This window comes from Agelaius phoeniceus, chromosome Z (assembly GCF_051311805.1).
Source record: "Agelaius phoeniceus isolate bAgePho1 chromosome Z, bAgePho1.hap1, whole genome shotgun sequence".
Classification (NCBI taxonomy): Eukaryota; Metazoa; Chordata; class Aves; order Passeriformes; family Icteridae; genus Agelaius; species Agelaius phoeniceus.
Genome location: NC_135303.1, coordinates 2243520 through 2265438, shown reverse-complemented (window position 1 = coordinate 2265438; position 21919 = coordinate 2243520). Strand labels below are relative to the sequence as shown.

The 21919-nt window shown below is 39.6% G+C and overlaps 1 protein-coding gene across 2 annotated transcripts in view; it reads left to right on the top strand.

The window, feature by feature from the left end:
* The window catches only part of EDIL3 (EGF like and discoidin domains 3), a 241110-nt gene that overhangs the window by 106758 nt on the left and 112433 nt on the right, over positions 1-21919 (top strand). For both annotated transcript variants that reach the window (XM_077171852.1, XM_054652418.2), the window contains one exon: positions 12551-12679. In XM_077171852.1, the coding sequence (XP_077027967.1) occupies positions 12551-12679 (129 nt within the window). The remainder of the gene's footprint in view (positions 1-12550; positions 12680-21919) is intronic.

The window sequence follows — 21919 nt, the reverse complement described above, 5'->3', positions numbered from 1 at the left end:
GAGTCTTACTTTATGCTTATTTTGGGTTTAAACAGCCTTACGACCATCTTGAAAGCATTGGATTGACTGTGAAAACATAAAGAATACTGAGGAAGGAATTTCACTCCTTTACAGTGCAAATTTAAGTGATTTTTAGTCGTCAGGGCTGTGTATTGCACATCAATTCAGGAGGCAAAAAACATATTGAATAAGGACCCGTTTGTAGAAAAGCTGTTCCTGTTCAAATGAACAAAATTATTAATTAAATATAAATATAATTTAAAATTATTGGTTTTTACAGCCACACTTTTTCATTAATTAATATTTTATTACATCATCAGAGTGTAAAAAAACCCGAGCTCAAGCAGGTTAGATGGCTGCTAAAGCAAGCACGGAGGAAGTCCCAAGGAAAGCTCTCTGGCAGGTGGCAAAGTACAGAGAGCATGGCTGAACTGAGAGAATTTGGTACTTCGGTTAAATTCAGCCTCCTTTGAGGATGATTGTATAATCAGGATCTTGTATTTTGAGATCTTTAAGTCTGTCATAGCTTGAACGGAAAAAAAAAAAATGTTGAAGGAAGATTTGGCCGTATTATTTTAAAAAACAGTGAAATGTTGCTTGTCACTAACATCGGGCAAGACTAAATAGTCCTCTTTAAACTGTATCACTGAAACAACCTAACAGGTAAAATTCAGATGCATTTCTTATCATAAAGAGAATATAAATTGCTTTAGATGCATGGAAATATCAACAAAGGCTTGAATGACTTCACTCAGACAGGACCATGAGAATTTCTGCACATATACAGCAAATTCTTAGATGATTTCTTGCAGTAACAAATATGTACCACTTCATTGGCATCATTTTTACTCATATATTGACTTCCCATATGGCAATCACTCTTTGCAAGAGCCAAGGCCTTCCTGTTTTCTTTCGTTTTAGAAACGGAATAGATTCTTTTTTTATTGTATATTATTTTGAAGTTTTACCGATGCAATTAAAATGCACTTTTTTCTACTGGAAATCTTTTAGATAAACTATGCTTTAACTGAGAGCACGAATGTCCTTTTTTAGGCTTGACAAAAGAATGATATATGGCATTCACCTGCCTGTGTATTGAGTAATCATAAATATACCTTTTTAGTAGTTAAAAAAATTATTTTGGAAACATATTTTTGCATATTTTTCTCTTCTATTTTTTTCTATTGTCTGCAGTAGTCTTCCTTACAAATAAATGCCATGTGACTTCAAAACAAAATCGTGGCAAAACCATTTACATACAAGCCACAGTATTGTAAAGCAATAAAATGCTAAATGAAAATTGTCAGAGTGACTGAAGATAAGTAAAAGGCCAAAAGATTTCCCAGTCCAGTTCTTATTCCAGATACAACTTCTGCTGGCTTCCATGGGAATTGTGGCTGTGTGGCAACTGTTGGGATAAAAATAACAATTATGAAATTGCAATATGCCCCAATTATGAACACAGTTGTAATCTTAATTGTAACATGCTCCCATGAATGTCCAGTTTTCTATTACTAAAAATAAGCTAGCATGAAATCTACCTTTATATACTTTGGAAGTTATTTGTGTCAAATACCCTGAGAGATGCCTTGGAATTCCTGAAGTTTTATTGGAATGGCTGCAATAGCTACAAGGAAGAAGGCACAGCCCAAGAACAAAAAGGTCTGGGTAGAGATTTACGTATTCAATTTTCCTGCAGCACTGTGTTTTAACAAAGCATGAATTAACACTCTACAGTAATATTACAAGTCAGTGTTACAGTTATTCATGAATTTCATTAGTTTCAACTTTTCAACAGAATTTCATCCTGTTCAAACTGCAGAACAGTTTATTTATTAATACACACTAAGGGAAAGAGTGAGAGTACTTCAGTATCTCTCCATGTCGACCAAAAATGTTTCAATTTTATTTTTTTAATCCAGCCTCCTAAATGACAAAACAATTCTACTATTTTTCTTTTCCTGCGAAACAGGAACTCTGGGCTTTTCTTTTATTAAACAAAACACAAATCAAACATGCTGCCAGGAGTGTGTTCTGCTCAAACCTCCTCTGAGCAGGGGCAGGGAGAGAAGGTGCAAAGCAATGTGTTTTTCACCAGGTCTTGTTTCCATCTCAAGTTTTTGTAGAACAATACAAGCCATACAATAGAACATCCTAAGAAATTCAAAGTAAGTTTTTTGCCTCAAACTGTTTCAAGTCATGCAGTTTGATGTGTCTGTCAAGCTACCTATGACCCACCTGAGGGTGGACACCAGGAAAGGCTCCACGGCTCCGATGCCAAAGGATTTTTGCTTTTTATATATTTCTTTTACCTATTTGTAGCTCTGTAAAGTATCATTGTATAATTCTACAGTTTCTTCAGTGGTAGGCCAAAATAAGGGGGGGGGGGGGGGGATTACCACATTAAATTAGGTTTATTCTAACTGGGGATTCTCATCAATTATGCTAATTTGATAAACTGATAAAAGCGTCAAAGCCCTTTATCACATGTGCCTTCAGCCGTAAGTGCACCTGGAGGACCTTGAACAAACAGTAACATCTTTTTATCACTTCAATCTTTCTTGTTTGGCTCTTTTAGGGGCTATAAGGCAAAATCTCCAGCAGAAGTTTGCCATGCCATTCCCTAAAGGAATAAATTATTTCCCTGGAGAGCGCTGCAACTCAAGCCCCAGCCCCGGAAGGCAAAATTTGCCTGTGCTGAGAGCTGTGCTTGAACTCCTTATCACAAACTATTTACATTACTATTAAACACAAGCAGGAGTTTCAAGTTAAAGCATTAAAGCTTATCAGAAAAGACCAACCTGCAGTATTGCTGTGCAGGGCTTATTGCCATTAGCCACCAAAATGAGTCAGTGCTCCCATCCAGGTGCAACTGGCTTCACGTGAACCACATCAATCACAAGCAACTAACTTGAATTTGTGCTGTGGAAGTGGTTGGTGCAAAGGAAGCAGCAGATCTCAAGTGATCCTGCTGTGTATGTTCCAAACTGAAGGCTCATCACTTCAAACGTGGGTTGTGATTTTAAGCTGGGATTCTCAACCACTGTAGGTTTCTGGGTTAACAAAAAAACCAAGGTAGAGGAGAAAAAAGAGAAATGCTGTCCTAGCTGGATTGTCTACCTAGGAAAGGGGAAAAAATTGGAGAATAGTGACAGGATCTGGAATTCAATAGGATTTAGGGTTTTTTACATGGAAATAGCAGGGTTTGATGGCAGCTTGGGAAAAAAAGTGGAAGAGAAAAGGATATATTTCCTCTGTCCTACATCCTCAGGGAAATAAGTGACTGGTGTGTAACTCTTGTCTATTTCCCTTGGTTTCTGCTATGGACAACTTTATGCCTGTTTGGACTATATATATTTCACATTTAGTGATTCTCTTTCATCACTTTTTAATAATATTTCATGTCCTGAGGATAACCACCCTCTGAGGTTCTCTTCTGCTTTTTCTGTGTCATTAATGCAGCACTAGTAATTAGGATCTGACTCATACAAATATGAACAGCCTAAGTTTAGGCTGTGGCATTTTTCAGTTCCCCCTGGAATCCTCGGCAAGAGGACTAACTGGATTTATTCTATTTGCTGTTATAATTAAGGTTCACATAATCTTTGCAGGTTTTTTTTTTCCATTTTCCAGATATAGAGGCGAAAAAGGATGAGAAGTCCTCATCATTGGCAGTTTAAACTGCAGTGAAACAATAAAAAATGACATCTTCATATATGATGACAAGAATTATGATGATAAAAATAACACTGTTGCACAGAAATCCCAATTGCAAGTGAGGTTCTGCATTAGCTACCAAACAATATATAGTTTCTTTATTGCTGGGTCTGTTTTACTTAAGCCATTACCCGTGCAGTAAACAGAGACATGGATTTGTTCCAATCACATAAAAATGGATTTGGAGAGTTTGTTTTAATGCAGAATCTGTAGACATTAGCCTTTCCAGGACTGAACCTTTGAACTAAATCTTCCAGACATCCCAACTGAAATCTAATCTAATATTTCTTTGAATATTTTAGCATTAAAAATTCAAGTCTGCAGTCCTTCAGCAAAGTTTTTACAAAATTATTCTCTCTGTTTGCAGAGGGTGGTTTGGTTTTTTTGGTTGTTTTTTTTTCCCTGTTTGATGTGAACCAGAATCAACTACAAAATAAATTTGAAAAATATGTCTAATGTATGTTTGAGAATTAATCTAGTTTTAATGAGACAAAATAAAGCACAAAAGGAGTGTAGCAAGCAAGATGGCACAGCTGGGTCAGAAAGACTGGGAGAAGTCAGTGACAGAAAAAGGATCATCTATGAGAAAAGCAGGAACGATGCTGCCTGAGGGGAAAGTTAAAGGAGGAGGAGGAAGAGGCCTTGGAAATGTATTTTCTGTAAGCTGATCAGGTGTTCCCTGGGAAGATAAAATCCTCCTGTGAAAGGTGATGCAGGGATGCAGAGCAAGTCTCGCTTTAACACTTGCTAAGGAGGTTTGTGGGAGAGCTGGTGGGGGAAGAATACTGTGAGCATTATCCAGAAACACATATTTAGGTGGCAAAGGGTACAAAGAGGTAAAAAAAATTGAAGCATTGAAAATTGGCAAAGAAAGTTCTCAGCCTTGAAAGCTGAGGAATACGAAGAGAAATAATGGAAGAGGATTTGGGGAAAATGCCTTGTAGTGTGTTGAACACTTTCCCTAGATTTTAGAGTATTTTCGTGCCTCACCCTCTGTAAAATCACTATAGTGCCTGCTACACTCGCCATGCTTCAAATTTGGGTATAATTTGCCATCAAAGGCTTGGGTGTGACGTTTAAGACTCTTAAGGAAAGTCATTGTATACCCATCAAGTATGAATTGCTCCTTTTCAGAAAATATTCCAGCTATTGGCTCAAAAAACATTGGGAGATGGCTGGACAATCCAGGTTAAATTGCTTGCCTGCAGAAGAATGGTAGGGAATAGAATTACAGGGAAATGTGCAGAAATGACCCAAAAGCCACTTTCCACTTAGGGGATGAACTTTATCTTTTGCTGCATCCAGATGGAGACACCTTGATCATTATAATCAACACGCTCCATTTGCTGCATTAAAAACAAGATAAATATTTAATCACAGTGCAATTAAGTCTGGATCTCTGCCATTAGTTTATAATGAATATATAGGCAGATAGAATCTAATACACTACTAATTCACTTACAAGCCAGGCTGAACAGATTTTTTTCTAATTTTTTTTCCCCCAAAGCTGGTATTTTGGGAATGTTCATGAGATGACAGTATGTGTCATCTAATTACTTTCTCTGCTTTCATGCATTAACTGGAATAACATGCAGCAATCAGTTTTTGCTATCAATATTCCACATAAACTGTGAATGATGTTCTGCAGTGCCTGTTCTTTTCAGGTTGAAATAACCAAACAAAAAGCAAGGTGTAGGTCAATGCATATTTGTTGATGCAAAGTACATGTGTATCCCAGCAGTGAAACAGAAGCAACAGTAGCAAATTCATAAAGGAATTTTTTTAAGGATTAGAAGGAGCTGTTGTGGATTGGTTATTCCCTTTTCTCCTTACTTTACAAATATTTTGTGTGCTGGGCAAGGAAGAATTTCTTGTTACATTTCAGAAGTTTTTCAGGATGAGTTAGTTCAAAATACAGCTTTATTATGATCATCATAATTAACTGATGATGATCAGTTTGTCATGGTGCACCAGTACAAATGGAGTTGGGCCCTAAAACATTTAGATGTTTATGTATATTTTTAACATAGAATTACTTTTAAATTAAAAAAAAAAAGGATCTCTGAGTGAGAAGGAGCAAATACTGGACTACAAAGCATTAGTTCATTACTGCTGATGCTTAATACTTTAATACTTTTAATACTTTAGTGGCAGAAGGAGCATGTTGTCTAGAAGACATTTTCATGATTTCTGTGCCTTCAGAAGGTCAACAGCACATCTGAGCTGGGAATGTGCTCCTCAAAAGTTCCCAAACTCTGCACTGCAAGGCAGGCACCTGGGGGCGTTCAAAGTCTTCACAATAATATTGAATTAACAACCAAAGCAGTAAATGTGAGGAAGATTGGAGACCCTCAGAAGCTTTTGTTGTATTCCTGACCTTTTTCTGCAATAAAGCAGATTTCTGCCAGAACCTGTAGGGACCTTCCGGATGGATTTGAATGCTCATCTGCGTGTCTCTGTGGAAGATGGTCCCCTTTTGAATAGGATTAGGTTATACTTTGGATTTGTGTCTGCTGAAGTGTGAATTCTGCAATCTCACATTTGAAGGGGTAGACCTTTCAAAAATCCATTTTGAGTTTTTAAAAGGGCGATGAGGAAAGAAACAGGTCAATGTACTTCTGAAAAAAAAGGCAGTCTATAATTTGTGTGCATAGTGGTGGTGAAATACTTAGAAAATTATGTCAACTATAAAGACATGGAAACTGAGCTCATCACAAATATTTGTAAAATATCAATTGCAGATTTTTGCCCATTTCTACGGCGGGATGGTTCAGCTTTGTGCTCAGGCTGCAGGAATTGCTGGGCAGAGGCAGTGCAGGGCTGGATTACCTGGGCATTGAGCCTAATTCAGTGTGATAATCCTTATTTCCCTCCCCACGGGCAGCTTGTGCCATTCTGCTCCTGCAGCAAGGAGGCTGATTCTTGCCTTCCCATACAGGTGAAATGAGTTGTGTGTGACACTGGCTGCCTTTGCACACACTAATTCCAAAACACAGGAGCTCCTGCTAAGTGAGCTCTGTCACTGCTTATTTTGAAGGTTTTGCTTTGGCAGAGGAAGCACCTAAACTGTCATGTTATTATCCAAACACAGAGGAAATCTTCCAACTGATGATGTTAAAACTCTGTGAGGGATCTCTGGTGAAGATTTCAATTTATCAGATGGGGAAAAACCCTATGTGACATTCAAGTAAGGCCAAGAGGAACTTAAGAAAAGCTGTTGCCACAAAGGCATGCAGCTGGAGAGTACTTTTCTTTAAAATGAAAAGAAAAATTATTTGATATGTTTTATTAGTTCGATGATAGCTTGCAAAATTTGTTTTGATGGGATTTGCAGCTTATTATATCATCAGAATAACATTATCTATTAATCGTACTTCAGTAATACTCCACAAAACAAATGAAGCAATTAGCTTTGTATCTTTACCTTGATGTATATTAAAGTCAATATCTAATTTAGTGTTTTTCATTAAAGTCATGTTATTTCTACATGAAGCAAAAATGGATTGATACCATCAAATGTGCTAAGATTTTTTTTATTTCATTTTACTTAATTTTACTTGTGAAAAATGTGGTTATTTTGCACGTTTCACTCCATTGGAGTACACATTTTTTTTCTTTATTTTCTCCTTATATTTTTCGTATTTGTCACTTAAGATCGACTTACTAAGAAAAAGTGGACTTTGATTTTTGATCATCTGTTTCAGCATACTTTTGAGTTCAGGGAATCCAACTGTGTGATGAAGATGGCCTGATGTTGATTTCTTGTTTAATGACATCCCCTGTAATTTTTGCTTCCCACCAAAGCATCGGCAGATTTTATATTTGGCAAAAACAAATGCTTATGCTGTTTTTTAGAGGCAGTTGGCTATCACTAAACTGGTTTCCTTGCTTTCCTGGCTTTATCTTCTCTAGACAAACTCATGGTTTCCCTCAAATATGCAGTTTCCACTGCAGTATGGCATGATACAAGATTTTATTTTGAATTTTTCGTTGACTCTACTTGTCAAATGAGAAAACAGATAACATGGTTCTGCCTTGAGCCCCTCTGCAGCTCTGCTGAGGATGCATTTATTTGATTCATATCTCTATGAAGTCTCAGAGGTTTTAGTAAGAACATCTAAAATTTAAAACCTGCTGCACTTTAAGTTAACTTTCAATATTTTTTCAAAAACAGCATGGGATTTCAATTGAATAACAGGATGATGTATTTTGGACTACACTTATTATGTTGGCTGATACCCCTGGAACTGAACAAAGAAGAACTCAAAAGAGCAGCAAAGTGAACAGATCTATTACTTTGAGTGCACAATTAATCTTGCTGACATTATTTTATATGAACATGGCTAAAAATGCCTGGAAACCACACCATTGAATTCCTCTGCTCATTAATATTGATCAAATGTTGTTGTTCTCTTTGTGTTGGAAGCCACTTAAAGATTACCTGCAAAAGTATTACAACACTATTGATTTAAAAAAACCCAATCAATCCCTGAAGTCCACTGTTTTTGAAAATGAGTTGACAGATTTGGTTTGTTATTTTGTTCATTTGTTTGGGGGTTTTTGTTGGGTTTTTTTGTTAGTTTTTTAGGTTTTTTAGTTTGTGTTTTTGGTTTGGTTTTGGTTTTTTTTTTTGGTAAAAAATGATATTTGCGGACTTGCTGCTATAGATCTGAGTAACAGACCATATTAATCAGGCTGTCACAGAATTAATTATCCAGAATTTAACACCATGTTGTTTAAAAGCCTAGATATCCCTATGGAAATTGGCTAGGACCTCTCCTCATGTGCCATCTGGGCCCAGATCTTACACATTGCACTTTTGGTGCTTCAGTGGACTGATGGCAGGATTAGGCCCCAGTTCCTTGAAGACACCTAAATCTGCAGAAATTGAATCATTGGGATCCTGTGGACTCAGCTAAAATTAATTAATTAACTAATTAATTAATTTTGAAAAATCATATTAGGGTGTTCAAGCAATTTAAATAAGCTCAAGATGTATGAACTTAAATTTTGGTCCTTTGAAGAATTAGGAGAAGCAATGGTAGGGTGGCACAGGCTTTTTAATTTTCAATCATTCATTCATTCATTTAGAACAGAGAGTTAGTCTGACCCATGTCTTTATCAATTAATAAATGTCGCCTGGTCAAAACTACGTGACTGTAATTTTTTAATTTGAGCACAAATAATGACAATGTTTTGTTGCTCTAAAAATAATTTTTGAACTACCAGTTTCTATGAATAACAACAACAAAAGCAAACAAAAATACCCAAAGCAAAATACAAAACATTTATATTGAAAGTAGTTGTATTATTTGTCCATAACAACCATAATCAGAAAAAAAAAAATCATATCATTGGTGTGTGTTTTGTTGATTTGTTTTTTTTTCCAGAAGAAAGGCTTCATAAAAGAAAAACATTAGTTAGAAATATTATCATGCACCAGTATATTTATCACTATGCACCTCAGATGACCTTTTAAGCCTTTGCAGTTTGGACTGATCTGAGAAAATGCAAAATATAAAGAAAATCGATGAAAGTAGGCTGAATGTGTGCTTAACAAGCCATACAGAAAAAGCAGAAAGCAAAATGAGAAAGTAATTATTAAGAGATTTATTGTTCTTGGAAGATTAGAGATCTTGCTTGCATAGAAACAATTAACATATGAGGCTGCCTGCAGGTACTCCCCAAACTGCAGCTCTGTGATAGAGACTTGGAAAAAAACCACACAATTCATATTTATTAGGAGGCTATAGGTGCAAATTATTAGACAGGTTTCTTCCCAAATTATTATTATGAAGAAATAGCATGAAGTAGTAATACTTGAAAGAATAGAAGCAGTAATACTTGAAAGACACAAATCTTCCCAGAATTAAGAATGCCGTGTACCACTACTTTTAGATTGTAATACAGAGTGTGCGTGGCAAAAGGCAAATCAGGCAGCAGTCATTCTCCTTATTTTCATCTTCACAATTTTTGCCCTTTTTTTGCTAATAACACCATTTGGAATTATCTGCAGTACATTCATGTCCATTATTTTTTTGGCTCAATGAGACATATCCCATGTTTAATGATGTACACAAGCAAAACCTCTGCAGGGCTGTGTCTTGGAACAGGCTGATGACAAAAGTTGTAATAGAAATGTGCACCTGCGTGGCTTCTCAAATTGCAATAGCCACATGGGCAGCAATAACTGGGGAATATGTTCTGACATCCTCATCATTCAGTTAATTTTTATGCTTTTCAAATTAATATTTGCTCGGAGAGCATGGTGTTCCCTGACGTGAGGTCTGGATGAATGGAGCTGCTGTGAAAATCATTCAAATCTTGGCTTGTAATTGAAAACACGAACAGGCAGACATGAAGAAACATTGAATTTACAGATCTTTAAAGTCTAAATCATTCCTTTTGTTCATTTGTTGGCTCACTAAGGTGACTTGTCAGGTCACACCAAACCCCTGGAGCACTCCAGGCTGGCGCAGAGGGGCTGGGAAGCTGGGACAGGCCCTGGGATGCTGTGATGAGAGGCCTCTGGTGTTGAGATGACCCCCAGGTGTCAGAAAAGTCTCTTTTTCCCAGCCCTGAGACCGAAGCAGAAGCTGAGATGTATCAGCTCTGCTTTCCAAGGTTGTTTATTTTCTCTTTATCTATAACATTCTCTGAGCCACCCAGGTCTGTCTGGCAGGTCGGGTTGTGGCACACTGACTGCCCTCAGGGCAGTGTTAGCTTTTTATACTAAAAACTAAATGTCCTTTATTTAACATAATTCCGCAATACCTACCACCCATGTTAGACAGTGAGTTTCTACTCTAAACCAATCCAAAAGTGCCAACATCACAGCAGAAGATGGAGGCCAAGAAGAAACAGGAGGAAGGACAGGACAGGCCCACATTCCTCCATCTTGCCTCCTGAACCCACATCCTAAAAACCCCAAAATTGTCCATTTTCACCTTGTGATAAGTTCACTATCATTCTATACTCAAAGCCTTGTGGCTGGTAGCAAAGTTGGTAATTGTTGTTTCCATGGGTTACAATCGAAGGCCCAGGTGTCTCTGACTCCGTGCCCAGGTCTCTGAGGCCCCTGCCAGGCTCTGAGGGCAGCCAGAGCAATGTCCTGGCTTCCAGCACTGTGCCAGCAGCCGGGCACAGCCCAGGGGTGCCCAGGGGGCCGAGAGGCCGATGGCCCCTGGGCTGTGCCAGCCCTGGGGTGGCGGCAGGAGCGGGGCAGGGCCCGTCCCTGTGCCGGCCCTGCTGAGGCCACACCTCGAGGGCTGGGTCCCCTCTGGGCCCTCACCCAGGCAATGGAGGGGCTGCAGCGTGGCCAGGGAAGGGAACGGAGCTGGGAAGGGAATGGAGCCCCAGGAGAGGCTGAGGGAGCTGGGCAGGGGCTCAGCCTGGAGCAAAGGAGGCTCAGGGGGCCCTTGTGGCTCTGCACGGCTCCTGCCAGGAGGGCACAGCCGGGGGGGTCGGGCTGTGCTCCAGGGACCAGGGACAGGAGCAGAGGGAACGGCCTCAGGCTGGGCCAGGGCAGGCTCAGGGTGGGCACAGCAGGAATTTCCCCATGGAAAGGGGGCTCAGGAACTGCCTTGGCACTGCCCAGGGGGGTTTGGAGTGCCCAGCCCTGCAGGTATCCCAGGATGGGCTGGAGGTGCTCTGGGCTGGCCACAAATTGGGCAACAGGAAGAGCTTGGACTTGATGGCTTTGGTGGTCTTTTCCAACCTCTGGGATTCTGGGATTCTGAAATTCCCAACTCTGATTGTCAGTAAATTATGCTCTAGATTTATTTTCTCTTTTGTTTGCTTTGGGTATTTTTTTCCAAATGCAATTTAAAGTGAGTGAAGGATTATGACATTGCGTTTCAACAAACAGTGGTTATCACCTTTCAGGGTACAAGGCACAGGTTGCAAATAACTTACATTATATTGAAATTACAAATCAAGACAAACTTGCATGTGGGGCTTTCTAAACAATGTTTACCACTTCCTTAAAATGAGATAGGGAAAAAAAAATCATCAAAATAATGTTTTCTTCTGGTAGGAGTCATGCTGGGGGTAGTTAGTAAGACATTAAAATATAAGTAGCTCTTTTCCAGTGCTGTTAAATGAGTAAACTTTAAATGAGTAAACTTTAGACCTCAGGTCAAACAATTCCATTTTTCAAAGGTACTTAAAGTTATAGTAATTGCAATTACAGCAGATCTCCATGCTAAAACTTTATGCATCCTAGCATGTGGCGTGTTGGGGAAAAAGAAAATTTAGTCAGAAGATCTTTTTCAAACCATCTTGAAGTGGCTACTTCAGAGGCACTGAGTGGAAAAGAATAGTTGGCTTGGTAGCTGCTAACTACTGGCCCAGATACTCTCATTTCAGAAAGTCACCCGGAGCCATAGCAAAGATCTCCTCAGACTGCTAACTTGACATGTAGTGATCATTCAGGGACATTGTACCTGTCACTCTGTGCATGATAGGCATGTTTGATTAATACCTATTCCCTCAGTGGTGCAAAAACTAGAATGCCTGTTATCTTTAACAGAAGAGCAAGATTTAGCCTCACTGTCTCCTGTCTTCTCTCACATTAAAAACTAATGCCATGATTAATGAGTAGTGACACTCTTCATATTTTTTTTCTTGTTCATAAAAATCCTTGCTGGCAAGTTATCTGAAGTAAGTGAAGGGTGTATTTTACTGAGTTAGTGGAATATAAAGGCCTGCATAAGGCATTCTATTTCTTTAATGAATGCTTATAAATGACTGAAATGATTATGGTTGTTATTGTGGATGTGTACATACTTCTCTCTCTTTCTTTTTTTTTTTTTCTTTTTTTCCCTTCTCACAGGACCCTGCCTCCCCAATCCATGCCATAATGGTGGGATATGTGAAATTAGTGAAGCATACCGAGGCGACACATTCATAGGCTATGTCTGTAAATGTCCACCGGGATTTAATGGGATTCACTGCCAGCACAGTAAGTTCCACGTGGTAAATTTTATTGTATTTATAGATAGGAGCCTTTTTATTGCCTGCACAGTTAAGGATTAATATCGGATCTGGTTTTCTGGAGTATATCAGACTTTGGCCTTTATATTATGAGCAAGCTAATACCACAGAATGCTGCTGCTGCCTTCAGAAAATGACCTGACTACCAACACACTGGACACAACAGGACATGATTTGCTATACATGTTTTACACCATGGCAAGGACAAGTTAAACATATTTTGCAGGGCTTTAATGCAGAAGTGTATTTGAAACAGAAGGACTATCTTCTTATCTCAGTAGTGTTTGTGTGTTTGCTTTGATTAATGCTAAAAAAAAAAGGAAAAACTCCTGAAATTTCTGAATAAATTTCTTCTACATCTTTCTTTACATATATCTTTATAAATAATGAAGAAATGTTTTGAATCACAGTATCTAAGTTCAAGAGCAAAACCTCCAGACTTACATGATTTAACCCTGTTTAAAATACAGTTTCTTGATCTCTTTTTAATCCTTATCATTTATTTGGAGAGTATTTCCTATTTTCAGGTCAGATTTGGAACAGCAGGTCAGTAGCCTCATCATATAGTGGTAGGTAGAGAACTTACAATGAACCATATGGGGAAAGAAGTTTTGGGTGTGCTGGATCTGGCAGGAGCAGAGTTAAATGTCTTCACAGTAGCTGGTGTGGGCTTGTGTTTTGGATTTGTGCTGGAACCAACACTGAAAATTCAGGGATGTTTTAGTTACTGCTGGGTAGTGCTAACACAGAGTCAGGAGCTTTTCTGCTTCTCACTGCACCCCACCAGCAATCAAAGCCAATTAGTGAGGGATATTCATCTGCTAGTGACTGAGCGGGTCGTGTGCTAACCTATTAATGTAGTCTGTTTTGCCTGTTAATTTAATAGAAACTGGGTTTTTTTCACATGCAAATCTCATTTGAAACAAGTGCTTGCCTGAGGAGAAGCTCACGAGAGAAATTTTGGGGTTTCCATTTTGTGCATGAGTGGTTCTTAAACCAGGAGCAGCATGGCTCTTTAAATCTTATGTTGCTGATGCATTTGGAAGCCAGCTGTTACAGAAGGTAAAAAAACTCGAGGAAATAGTCAGGAATCCAGCTCCACTCACATGTAAAAATTAGTTCAGTTATTCAGCTCACAGTGACTAAGCACTGAATCCAGCCTACCTGAATTAATTGCTCCATTTAGATATTTGTCTATAATTTGAAGTGTCCAGAACACAATAGAACAATACGATCCGGCTCAGCTAACATCTTCATGTTTGTTATGTCCCTTAAACACTCAAAGTATCTCCAAAGACTGGAATATGGATGCTCCATTCCATTAACTTTGGCCACACTCTCAGTTAACTGTGTGGGTAACGTGGGGAATTCCACTGACTTAATCCAGTGAAAATATACACCCACCTCCTCCACTGGGAGCATGGAAATGAGTGTTTGCTGTCCAGCCGCGTGGATGAGCTCATGTGAAAACACAATCACATGGACACATGTGCTCAGGGGTGCTCCATCATGGGACCTGTCATGTTGATGGCAAGAGCTGGAGGTTCCTCTGGCTCTGGTCCAGGGGCTTTTCCAGATGACTTTGTCCCATCTGGATCACCAGAAACTGATGCCTTGTGAAGGCTGACCTAGAACAGAGGCTGGACAGAGCTAAAGAATAAATCAGGGATTTATTAAAAAGCCTTAATGGATGCACCTTGGGCAGCACCAGAGCCCAGCCAGGGCTGCACCCAAAATGAACCAAAATGGCCCCAAAATGCACGGCCGGGCACGGGGTCTCTCCCTGGGATCAGTTCTGCTCCATTTGCACCTTGCAGTTCATTGTCCCATCCCAGCTTTAGCCCCTGCAGTCCCACCCTGCTTGTTTTTCTCTCTCCAGCCCACGGGGTTTGTGCTCTGGGGCTGAGATTTGGGTCATTTGTCCTTGGTGCCCAGCTGGAGCAGGAATTGTTTTGTCTCCCTGCTCTGTGCACAGAGCTCACCATCCCCTCATGTGAAGCTCAGACCCACCCAATAAAGCAGCACAGAATCTGAAAAATAGAAAAGCTAAAACCTGAGGCATCAGCATGGCACACAACACTTCTTCCATCAAATATAATGGAGCTGACCTTTGTTAAAGAAGTAAATAATCCCACAAGTTTCATCAAGCAAAACACGTTGCTGAGCACGAGTTTTGGATGGAATGCCATCTTTTGTCACCTAATTAATGAGTAAGAAACATACAGCTGGTGCATCACAGAGTGATTCATCAGAGTTGTTTGCTGGGTCCACAGCATCCTTTTAAAAATATTGAGGTATATCATGTTAGCTAATGATCCTGATAATCAGCAAAGTGTGTTTGTGTCAACTTCAGGACAAGATAAAGCCTTCCCACAGCTGACCCAGACTCACCACAGCCCCAGAAGGCAGCTGAAGTGATTTGAGAAAAGACTAGTTTATATGAAGATTTATTCTCTGGGGGAGAATGAGATTCAGTCCTTTTCAGATAGTCTGATTTAAGATGGGATGATAAATCAGATACCCTATCCAGGTGTTCTCAGAGGGTCTCTGGGGATGGGAGCTGTGAGAGGCAGCCACAGAGCTCTCGTGTGTCAGGGAGAATTGTGGGATTTTCAGTGGTGGACTTAAAATTTAGCATTTATATACAATATCACCTTAGCTCAATTCACGCTGTTCCTTTGATACAAACTCCTCTGCTTCATGAAGTTTAACAATTCAATTCTGAACACTGTAAATCAAGTAAGAAGTCTGTCAAATTTATCATAAAGAGACAAATTAAAATGACCTCGTTGCAAGGCACGTCTCTTCTGCACTGTCAAGAATTCAAAAAGCCACTTTGTGGTTCTCTTGTACAAAGCTTTTTATCTTGGATCTCTTTCATGTCTAATATTCTGTTGCCAAATCAATTAAGCCAGGTGATTGATTTTGCAGTCGAGATACCTTCTCAAAGCTGGTATTTTATCATTCACATCAACAAACACCCTGTCAGTATTTCTTGCCCATGTAAATAATTAATATGTAAACTATAAAAGAGATCGTTGGAAATTTTACTGATACAGTCAGTAAATATTCTTGATTTATTGCAAAACTGATATTAATTGGCTGTGGTTGCCTGAAAAGATTCTAGTTACCCAATGGCAAAAAAAAAATTAAAAAAATACAAAAAGAAAGTGTTCCAATTTCAAAGCTCATAAAGTAACCAAAACCAGGAAAGTCTGCCTCAGGTGGAGGCCTGGACTGGATTTTGTGCTGATACCACAGCAAATCTATTTTTTAAATATTCTTCCATTATTTAAGGGGCATTTACTTACCTGATTGGAATGAAGATTGAAGTTAAGGGCTCTTCTGAAGCAAGGCTGGGAGAGCTGGGGATGAAGAGAAGGCTCCAGGGAGAGCTCAGAGCCCCTTCCAGGGCCTAAAGGGGCTCCAGGAGAGCTGGAGAATTCCCCATGGCTGGGGGTTTGGAACCTGGTGATCTTTACAGTCCCTTAAAGCCCAAGCCAGTTTGTGATTCTATATTAAAAAAGCCTAGAACAAGTCAGAATCCATGGAAATACCCCAAATGGACAGCTTTTCCACCCAAAAAAAGGAAACCAAAACCTAAAAAAACCAAACCAAAAAAAAAAAACCCAAAACAAAAAACCAAACAAACCAATCAAACAAAAAACAAAACAAAACAACAACAAAAAAAAAAAAACCAAAAAAACCAAAACAAAATCCCCCCCCTAAAAAAAATCCAAACCAAATGGAAATAAAAAACTAAAAATACCAAAAAAAGAAACAGAAAAAAAAAACCCAAAAAGCCCCAAACCAAACCACAACCCAAAATTAAAAAAAAAATACAAAAGAAAAAAAGGGACAGAAAATCCCTCACAACACAAAAAAATGCAGTTGAAAGATATATACAGTATGCATTATTGTGATTATCATACTGGAAAAAGTAGGAATTTGAGACATTAGACCCAATATGTGTTACTGGCTGCCACTCAAGTAGCTGAAAGGACACAGATCCAACCAGGAAAATTCATGTTTGAAGCAACAAAGGGTTCAGATTTAAGGGTTTGATTTGCACGTGGGTTTGTATTCTGAGGATCATTAACTCCACCAGATATAACTGAAATGCTTGCAGCCCAATAATAAAGGTTATTAATCAAACACACTTAATAATGTAAGCAAGCTGATAGGGGTTTTACCTAAAACCAGGGTTTTACCGAGGTTTCTGCTTTCTTCTTCCACATCATGGATGGCCTGTGATATCCACATGTGCTGCACAAATGTGTTGGAAAATTGCACTGGCCCTGTGGCAGATTTCCATTCTACCTTGAGCCATCATCCCAGTTATCCATTGGGGCAGAGCCTTTTTCCTGTGGTGCCACAGCTGGAAAGGCTCGTGGCCACACATTTCTGGCCGGTTGACCTGATGCATAATCTCTCCCAGCAAAATTCAGTATACAGTCAAGGAATCTCCTGAGGTGGAAGGGACTGATGATAATTATCTATTCAAAAGCTTGTCCCTGCACAGACACCCCAAAATCCCACCCTGGGCATCCCTGGAGTGTTGTCCAAACTCTCCTGGAGCTCTGGCAGCCTTGGGGAGCCATTCCCTGGGGAGCCTGGGCAGTGCCCAGCACCCTCTGGGGATATAGAACCTTGCCCTGAGCTCCATCCCAAATCCCTGGCCCAGCTCCAGCCCATTCCTTCAGGTCCTGCCCTGCCAGGACCAGAGATCAGAGACCAGAGACCAGAGACCAGAGCTGCCCTTCCTGTCATGGGGAGCTGTAGCTGTGATGGGTCTGCCCTCAGCCTCCCTTCTCCAGCTGAGCACACCAAGTGCCCTCAGCCCTCCTCACATGGCCCCTCCACACCATCCACCATCCCCATGGCCTCCTCTGCACACTCCCTGACAGTTCAATGCCTTTTTTGTGTTGTGATACCAGAACTGCACCCAATATTCCAGGTGAGGCCTCCCCGGCCCAGCGCAGAGCAGGACAATCCCTGCCTGGCCATGCTGGGCCCGGTGTCCCCAGGACAGGGATGTCCCTGCTGGCTCCAGGGCACTGCCACTGGCCTTTGTGTTTGGAGGTTGTTTTCACAAACAGGACAGCACTGCTGGGGTACATTTTTTGAGTTTTCATTGCAGCATCAGCCTCATTACATGGTTGAGAAAATAGGAAGATGGAAAAGCTCATGTACAGCCAGCAACTGCCAAGGATTTCTTTGCCACAAAGCATTTTAAAAACTTTCTAGCCAATAGCACATTGCTAAAGCTTACAGAAAATTGTTCTAGCCAATCACTAAAGGCACATGTACACCTGCTTCACATAATGCTTGCTTGTCTGCTTTCTATCAACAATACACAATACTCCATTATTAAGCTTAAAACTTTCTACTATCTTGTTAGACATAGAATATCTTGTTTTTTAGTCCTAAGGTTTATCTTAGCCAAGTCTCAAACTCAAGCTATTGTTTAATGTCCTTGCTTGCTGTACCATTGTAACTTTTTCTACTTTCAGATGTTGCAGCTGCAGCTAGTTCTGAGTTTTCTGTTCTGTTTTTAAAAAAAGCCTGCTTTTACAGCTTTCTTGAAATCATCTTACTTTCACTATTTCCCACAACCAGGATGCCCAGACCCTTTCCCTGGCACTGCTGCCCAGCATCTCATTCCCCAGTCTATCCACGCATCCAAAGTTATCCCAACCCATCCCAGGGGCAGAATCACAGTGACTTTTCCAGCTACCAGGAAGAAGTTACTGTGATGAGGATGCAGAATGTGGCACAGATTTTATGTTAAGAGGAATGAGTGCTCTTGTTAAGCCACTCCTGGCTGCAGTTGGGTGGAAGGGCACTCCAGAAACCATTCCCCACAGATGGTTTCCATGCAGCTGCCCTGTTTTGAAGACTAAAACCCATTGTTTTCTTGCACAGATGCAGGTTGTTCCAAGCCAGCCATGCCACGAGCCAAGTGAGCAAATTTAATGTACCAGTGTGCATGCAGTTGCACCACACCAGATTTTCATCCCATGCTCCTCCTGACACACATAAAATATGGTCCCTCCTTTGGAGAAAAATATCTGTTTGGGCTGTTCTAAACTTTACCACATTGTTCCTTTTTATTCTGGGGTGGAGGGAGGGGTTAATATTCATCAAAATTAATTCCATGAATAGCTTTAAAAAATTATACTGCCAACAAAATACTTACTGGTACAGTAATAAACTCCATAGTACAGTAGCCAGTTTCATGTATATGAATGTCCTTGTGCCTCTAAGCATTGTAGAGCTGAAATGTGGAAACTATTCCTGTGTTTGACCAGTAGCTTGGACAAGAAAGGAAGGAGGAAGCCGGTATCATTATTAGTTTGTGAAACTTCCAGAATTTAACTCAAAATGTGAAAGAAGGTGGGTAATTTTAAAGACATCTGAGAGGTATCACCAGTAAAGAACATAAAAACAAACAGCCACTGAAGGCTATTGGAAGAAAAGTCAGTGAAATGTTCCCAGAATTGAAGCTGTGTCAGGGGGCTGAAGGAAATGGCAGAACCAACAGGTGTGGGAGCCCCTGGTGCTTTTGTCCCATTCACAGAAGTCCCGGGAAGCTTGTGTGGGGACTGGAAAAAGGAAATTCTCTAACGAGGTGAAAAGTGACAGGTTTGTCAGCTGAAAATGGAGGAAGTTTTGCTGATGGATCCTCTTACAACAAACGTCTGGTGAGATTGGACAACAGTGACACCAATTTTGGGGCGATTGGAAGAAGGTGTTTGTTTTCCTTGAAGCCCAAATAAATGATGTGGTTGAAGCAGTAGGTAACTGAGCTGATGCTTGCCCCCTCCTTGAAGATTTTATTTGATTCAGTAAGAGCCAGAGATTGCTTTAAAGTCCCAGGTAGGAAGTATAATAACCCCACCAATTTTGTTTCGCTCTTCTTAGAATTTGCTTGTATAGCATTGTTTATTCTTTCTATCCATACACAATTCAAATAGCTTTTTTTATTCTTGTTGAGTTACTGATCTTAACAATTTCCTCATACATAGCATTGAGTTTCAAAGTCTAATTTTGCTGTATACTCAATAAAAAGTCCCTTTTCAATTTCCAACCTGCTGTCTTCCAGCATCCTTAAAATGTTTCATCCTTTGTCTATTACAATACTGGGAGAAAAGCAGATTTTGAATGCCTTGTGTACACCACTTGTTATTTTGCAGACATTTGTTATGTGCCCTCTTCCTTCTCCTGTGAAGCCAGTTAAATTTGTTGCCTTTTCTGTGCAGTGTGTTGGTTTTTCTTGCACTTTCAAATTGTCTCTCAGTGGCCTTCTCAAAACCTCCTTTGTTCAGTGGTGTATTTTACAGCAACAGTGACTTATAGTAAAGAGAAAGCTGTAAGGTTTATTTGTCAGAAGTTCCTTACATTCTGTATTCTTTATGCAGCATTTTGTTGTTAAATTTCCTTCTGATTTTTTTTTTTTTCTTTTTTAACCAGAACTGGGTATGGGGCTGAGGCTCTTCTTAAGCAGGCCGTGGTAATTGCTGAGTTTCTCTCATGAGGTGCCATAGGGGGAGGAAATAGATCTTCCTGATTGCTTTGGGGTTTTATGGCAATGTTAAACAGAGGGGTTGGGCCCCTTCCAACCTAGGCACTGACTGAATTACATAATGAATGGTGCTTTTCAGAAGATGTGTGTTTCTATGGTGTAAAAGTCACTTAGGCTGTCAATAGCTATTGTAAACTTTTTTTGTAGGCAGGTAAATCTGCCTTTCTCTAATTAGTGTCTTTCTTAAGGAGTAGTTTGGTTTTTTTGTTTTGGTTTTTTTTATGGTGAAAAGAAATTAATGTTCCAAAAATGCAGGAATTGCTGTTTGATTGCAAAAGAGATTAAGTTTGTTCATATTCTGCTCTAAAAATGTAGCATATGGAGATGTTTTATACATACAACTTTCTCTTTATATTTGAATTAAAAATAAAAAGCACTGAATGAAAGGAGTCCACTCTAAATTTGAGAATAGTTATCCCATTGTAATGTCTACATCATACATTCCTATTTTTATAACAGAAATATTGTAATAAACTATCTGAGGTTGCACTGAGTCCCAGGGAAGAGCTGATAAACCACAGTACAGAGGTGTATGGTTAGAGGAGGAACACATGATAACTTTGGCTGGACAAAACATCTATTTTCCTTTTATTTTTCCCACTTTTTGTGCCCATTTGGTAAGACACAGCAACCCATAAGTCGATTTCAGCCACTGTGATGGTTTAGGGTCAACACAGCCACCTGGAGTTTTAAAAGCAGAACTGTGTTCAGTCTTTGTTGCACCAGCAGCTTTCTCACAGATACACCAGCACATTCTTGTGAGGAAGATAAAGTAATAAATGAAATCTTGACATGAAATCTGATTGTTTAACAAGACAGAACTTACCACTTAGAATTTTGTCACACAGAGATGTGGTCTGGGAGCAGTTGTTGGAGAAAAAAAAAAAAAAAATGTAATTCAGATATTTCTCTTGGTTTTATTGTTTTGCTCCTGTAAGAGCTACTGTGCTCAGCCATCTGTATGTGTAGGTGTGTCAGGGATGCAGAATTAAAATATTGTACTGTGTTTGGAACTCGTGCTGGCACATGGCTGTGCAGCTCCCTATTACTGTATAAAATATTGGTACTGCTCATTGAACTACCTGAAAATTTTGTGAGTGGCTTTATTGTTTGGAAATTGAACAATTTGCATGGAAATTTTTTCTGAAAAATGAAAGAAGGAAAACACATTCAGTTATCAGGGGCTTGTTTTATACTACAAACCCAGTGAGAAGTTGGAAGAAGGAAAAGAACTTAGAAGGAAGATCCAGGAGTACATTCAGTAGTCTAGCTACTCTTTTGAAATTATAAGCAGTATTTTTTCATGTGGATACACTTCTGAGAACGAGCATTGTGCAGAGGGAGAGAAGGATATTGCATCAGACTCATTGCCTGTGCAAGAAAAATTTCAAAAATCAGTATTTGTGCTTGAAGCTCAGTGTAATGATAAACGGGTGTAATGGCAGAAACCAGTCTGCATCACAAACTAATCCCTTTGTATTCGTAAAATATCTCAAGCAAAACCCACGGTGCTGTCACATTTTCATATGAATACCCAGGATATTCATGTAGTTTGCATTTATTCTGCACTTACTCTTAAGTGACGTACAATTATTTCTGTAGAACACCTGGCTAAGAGTTTTA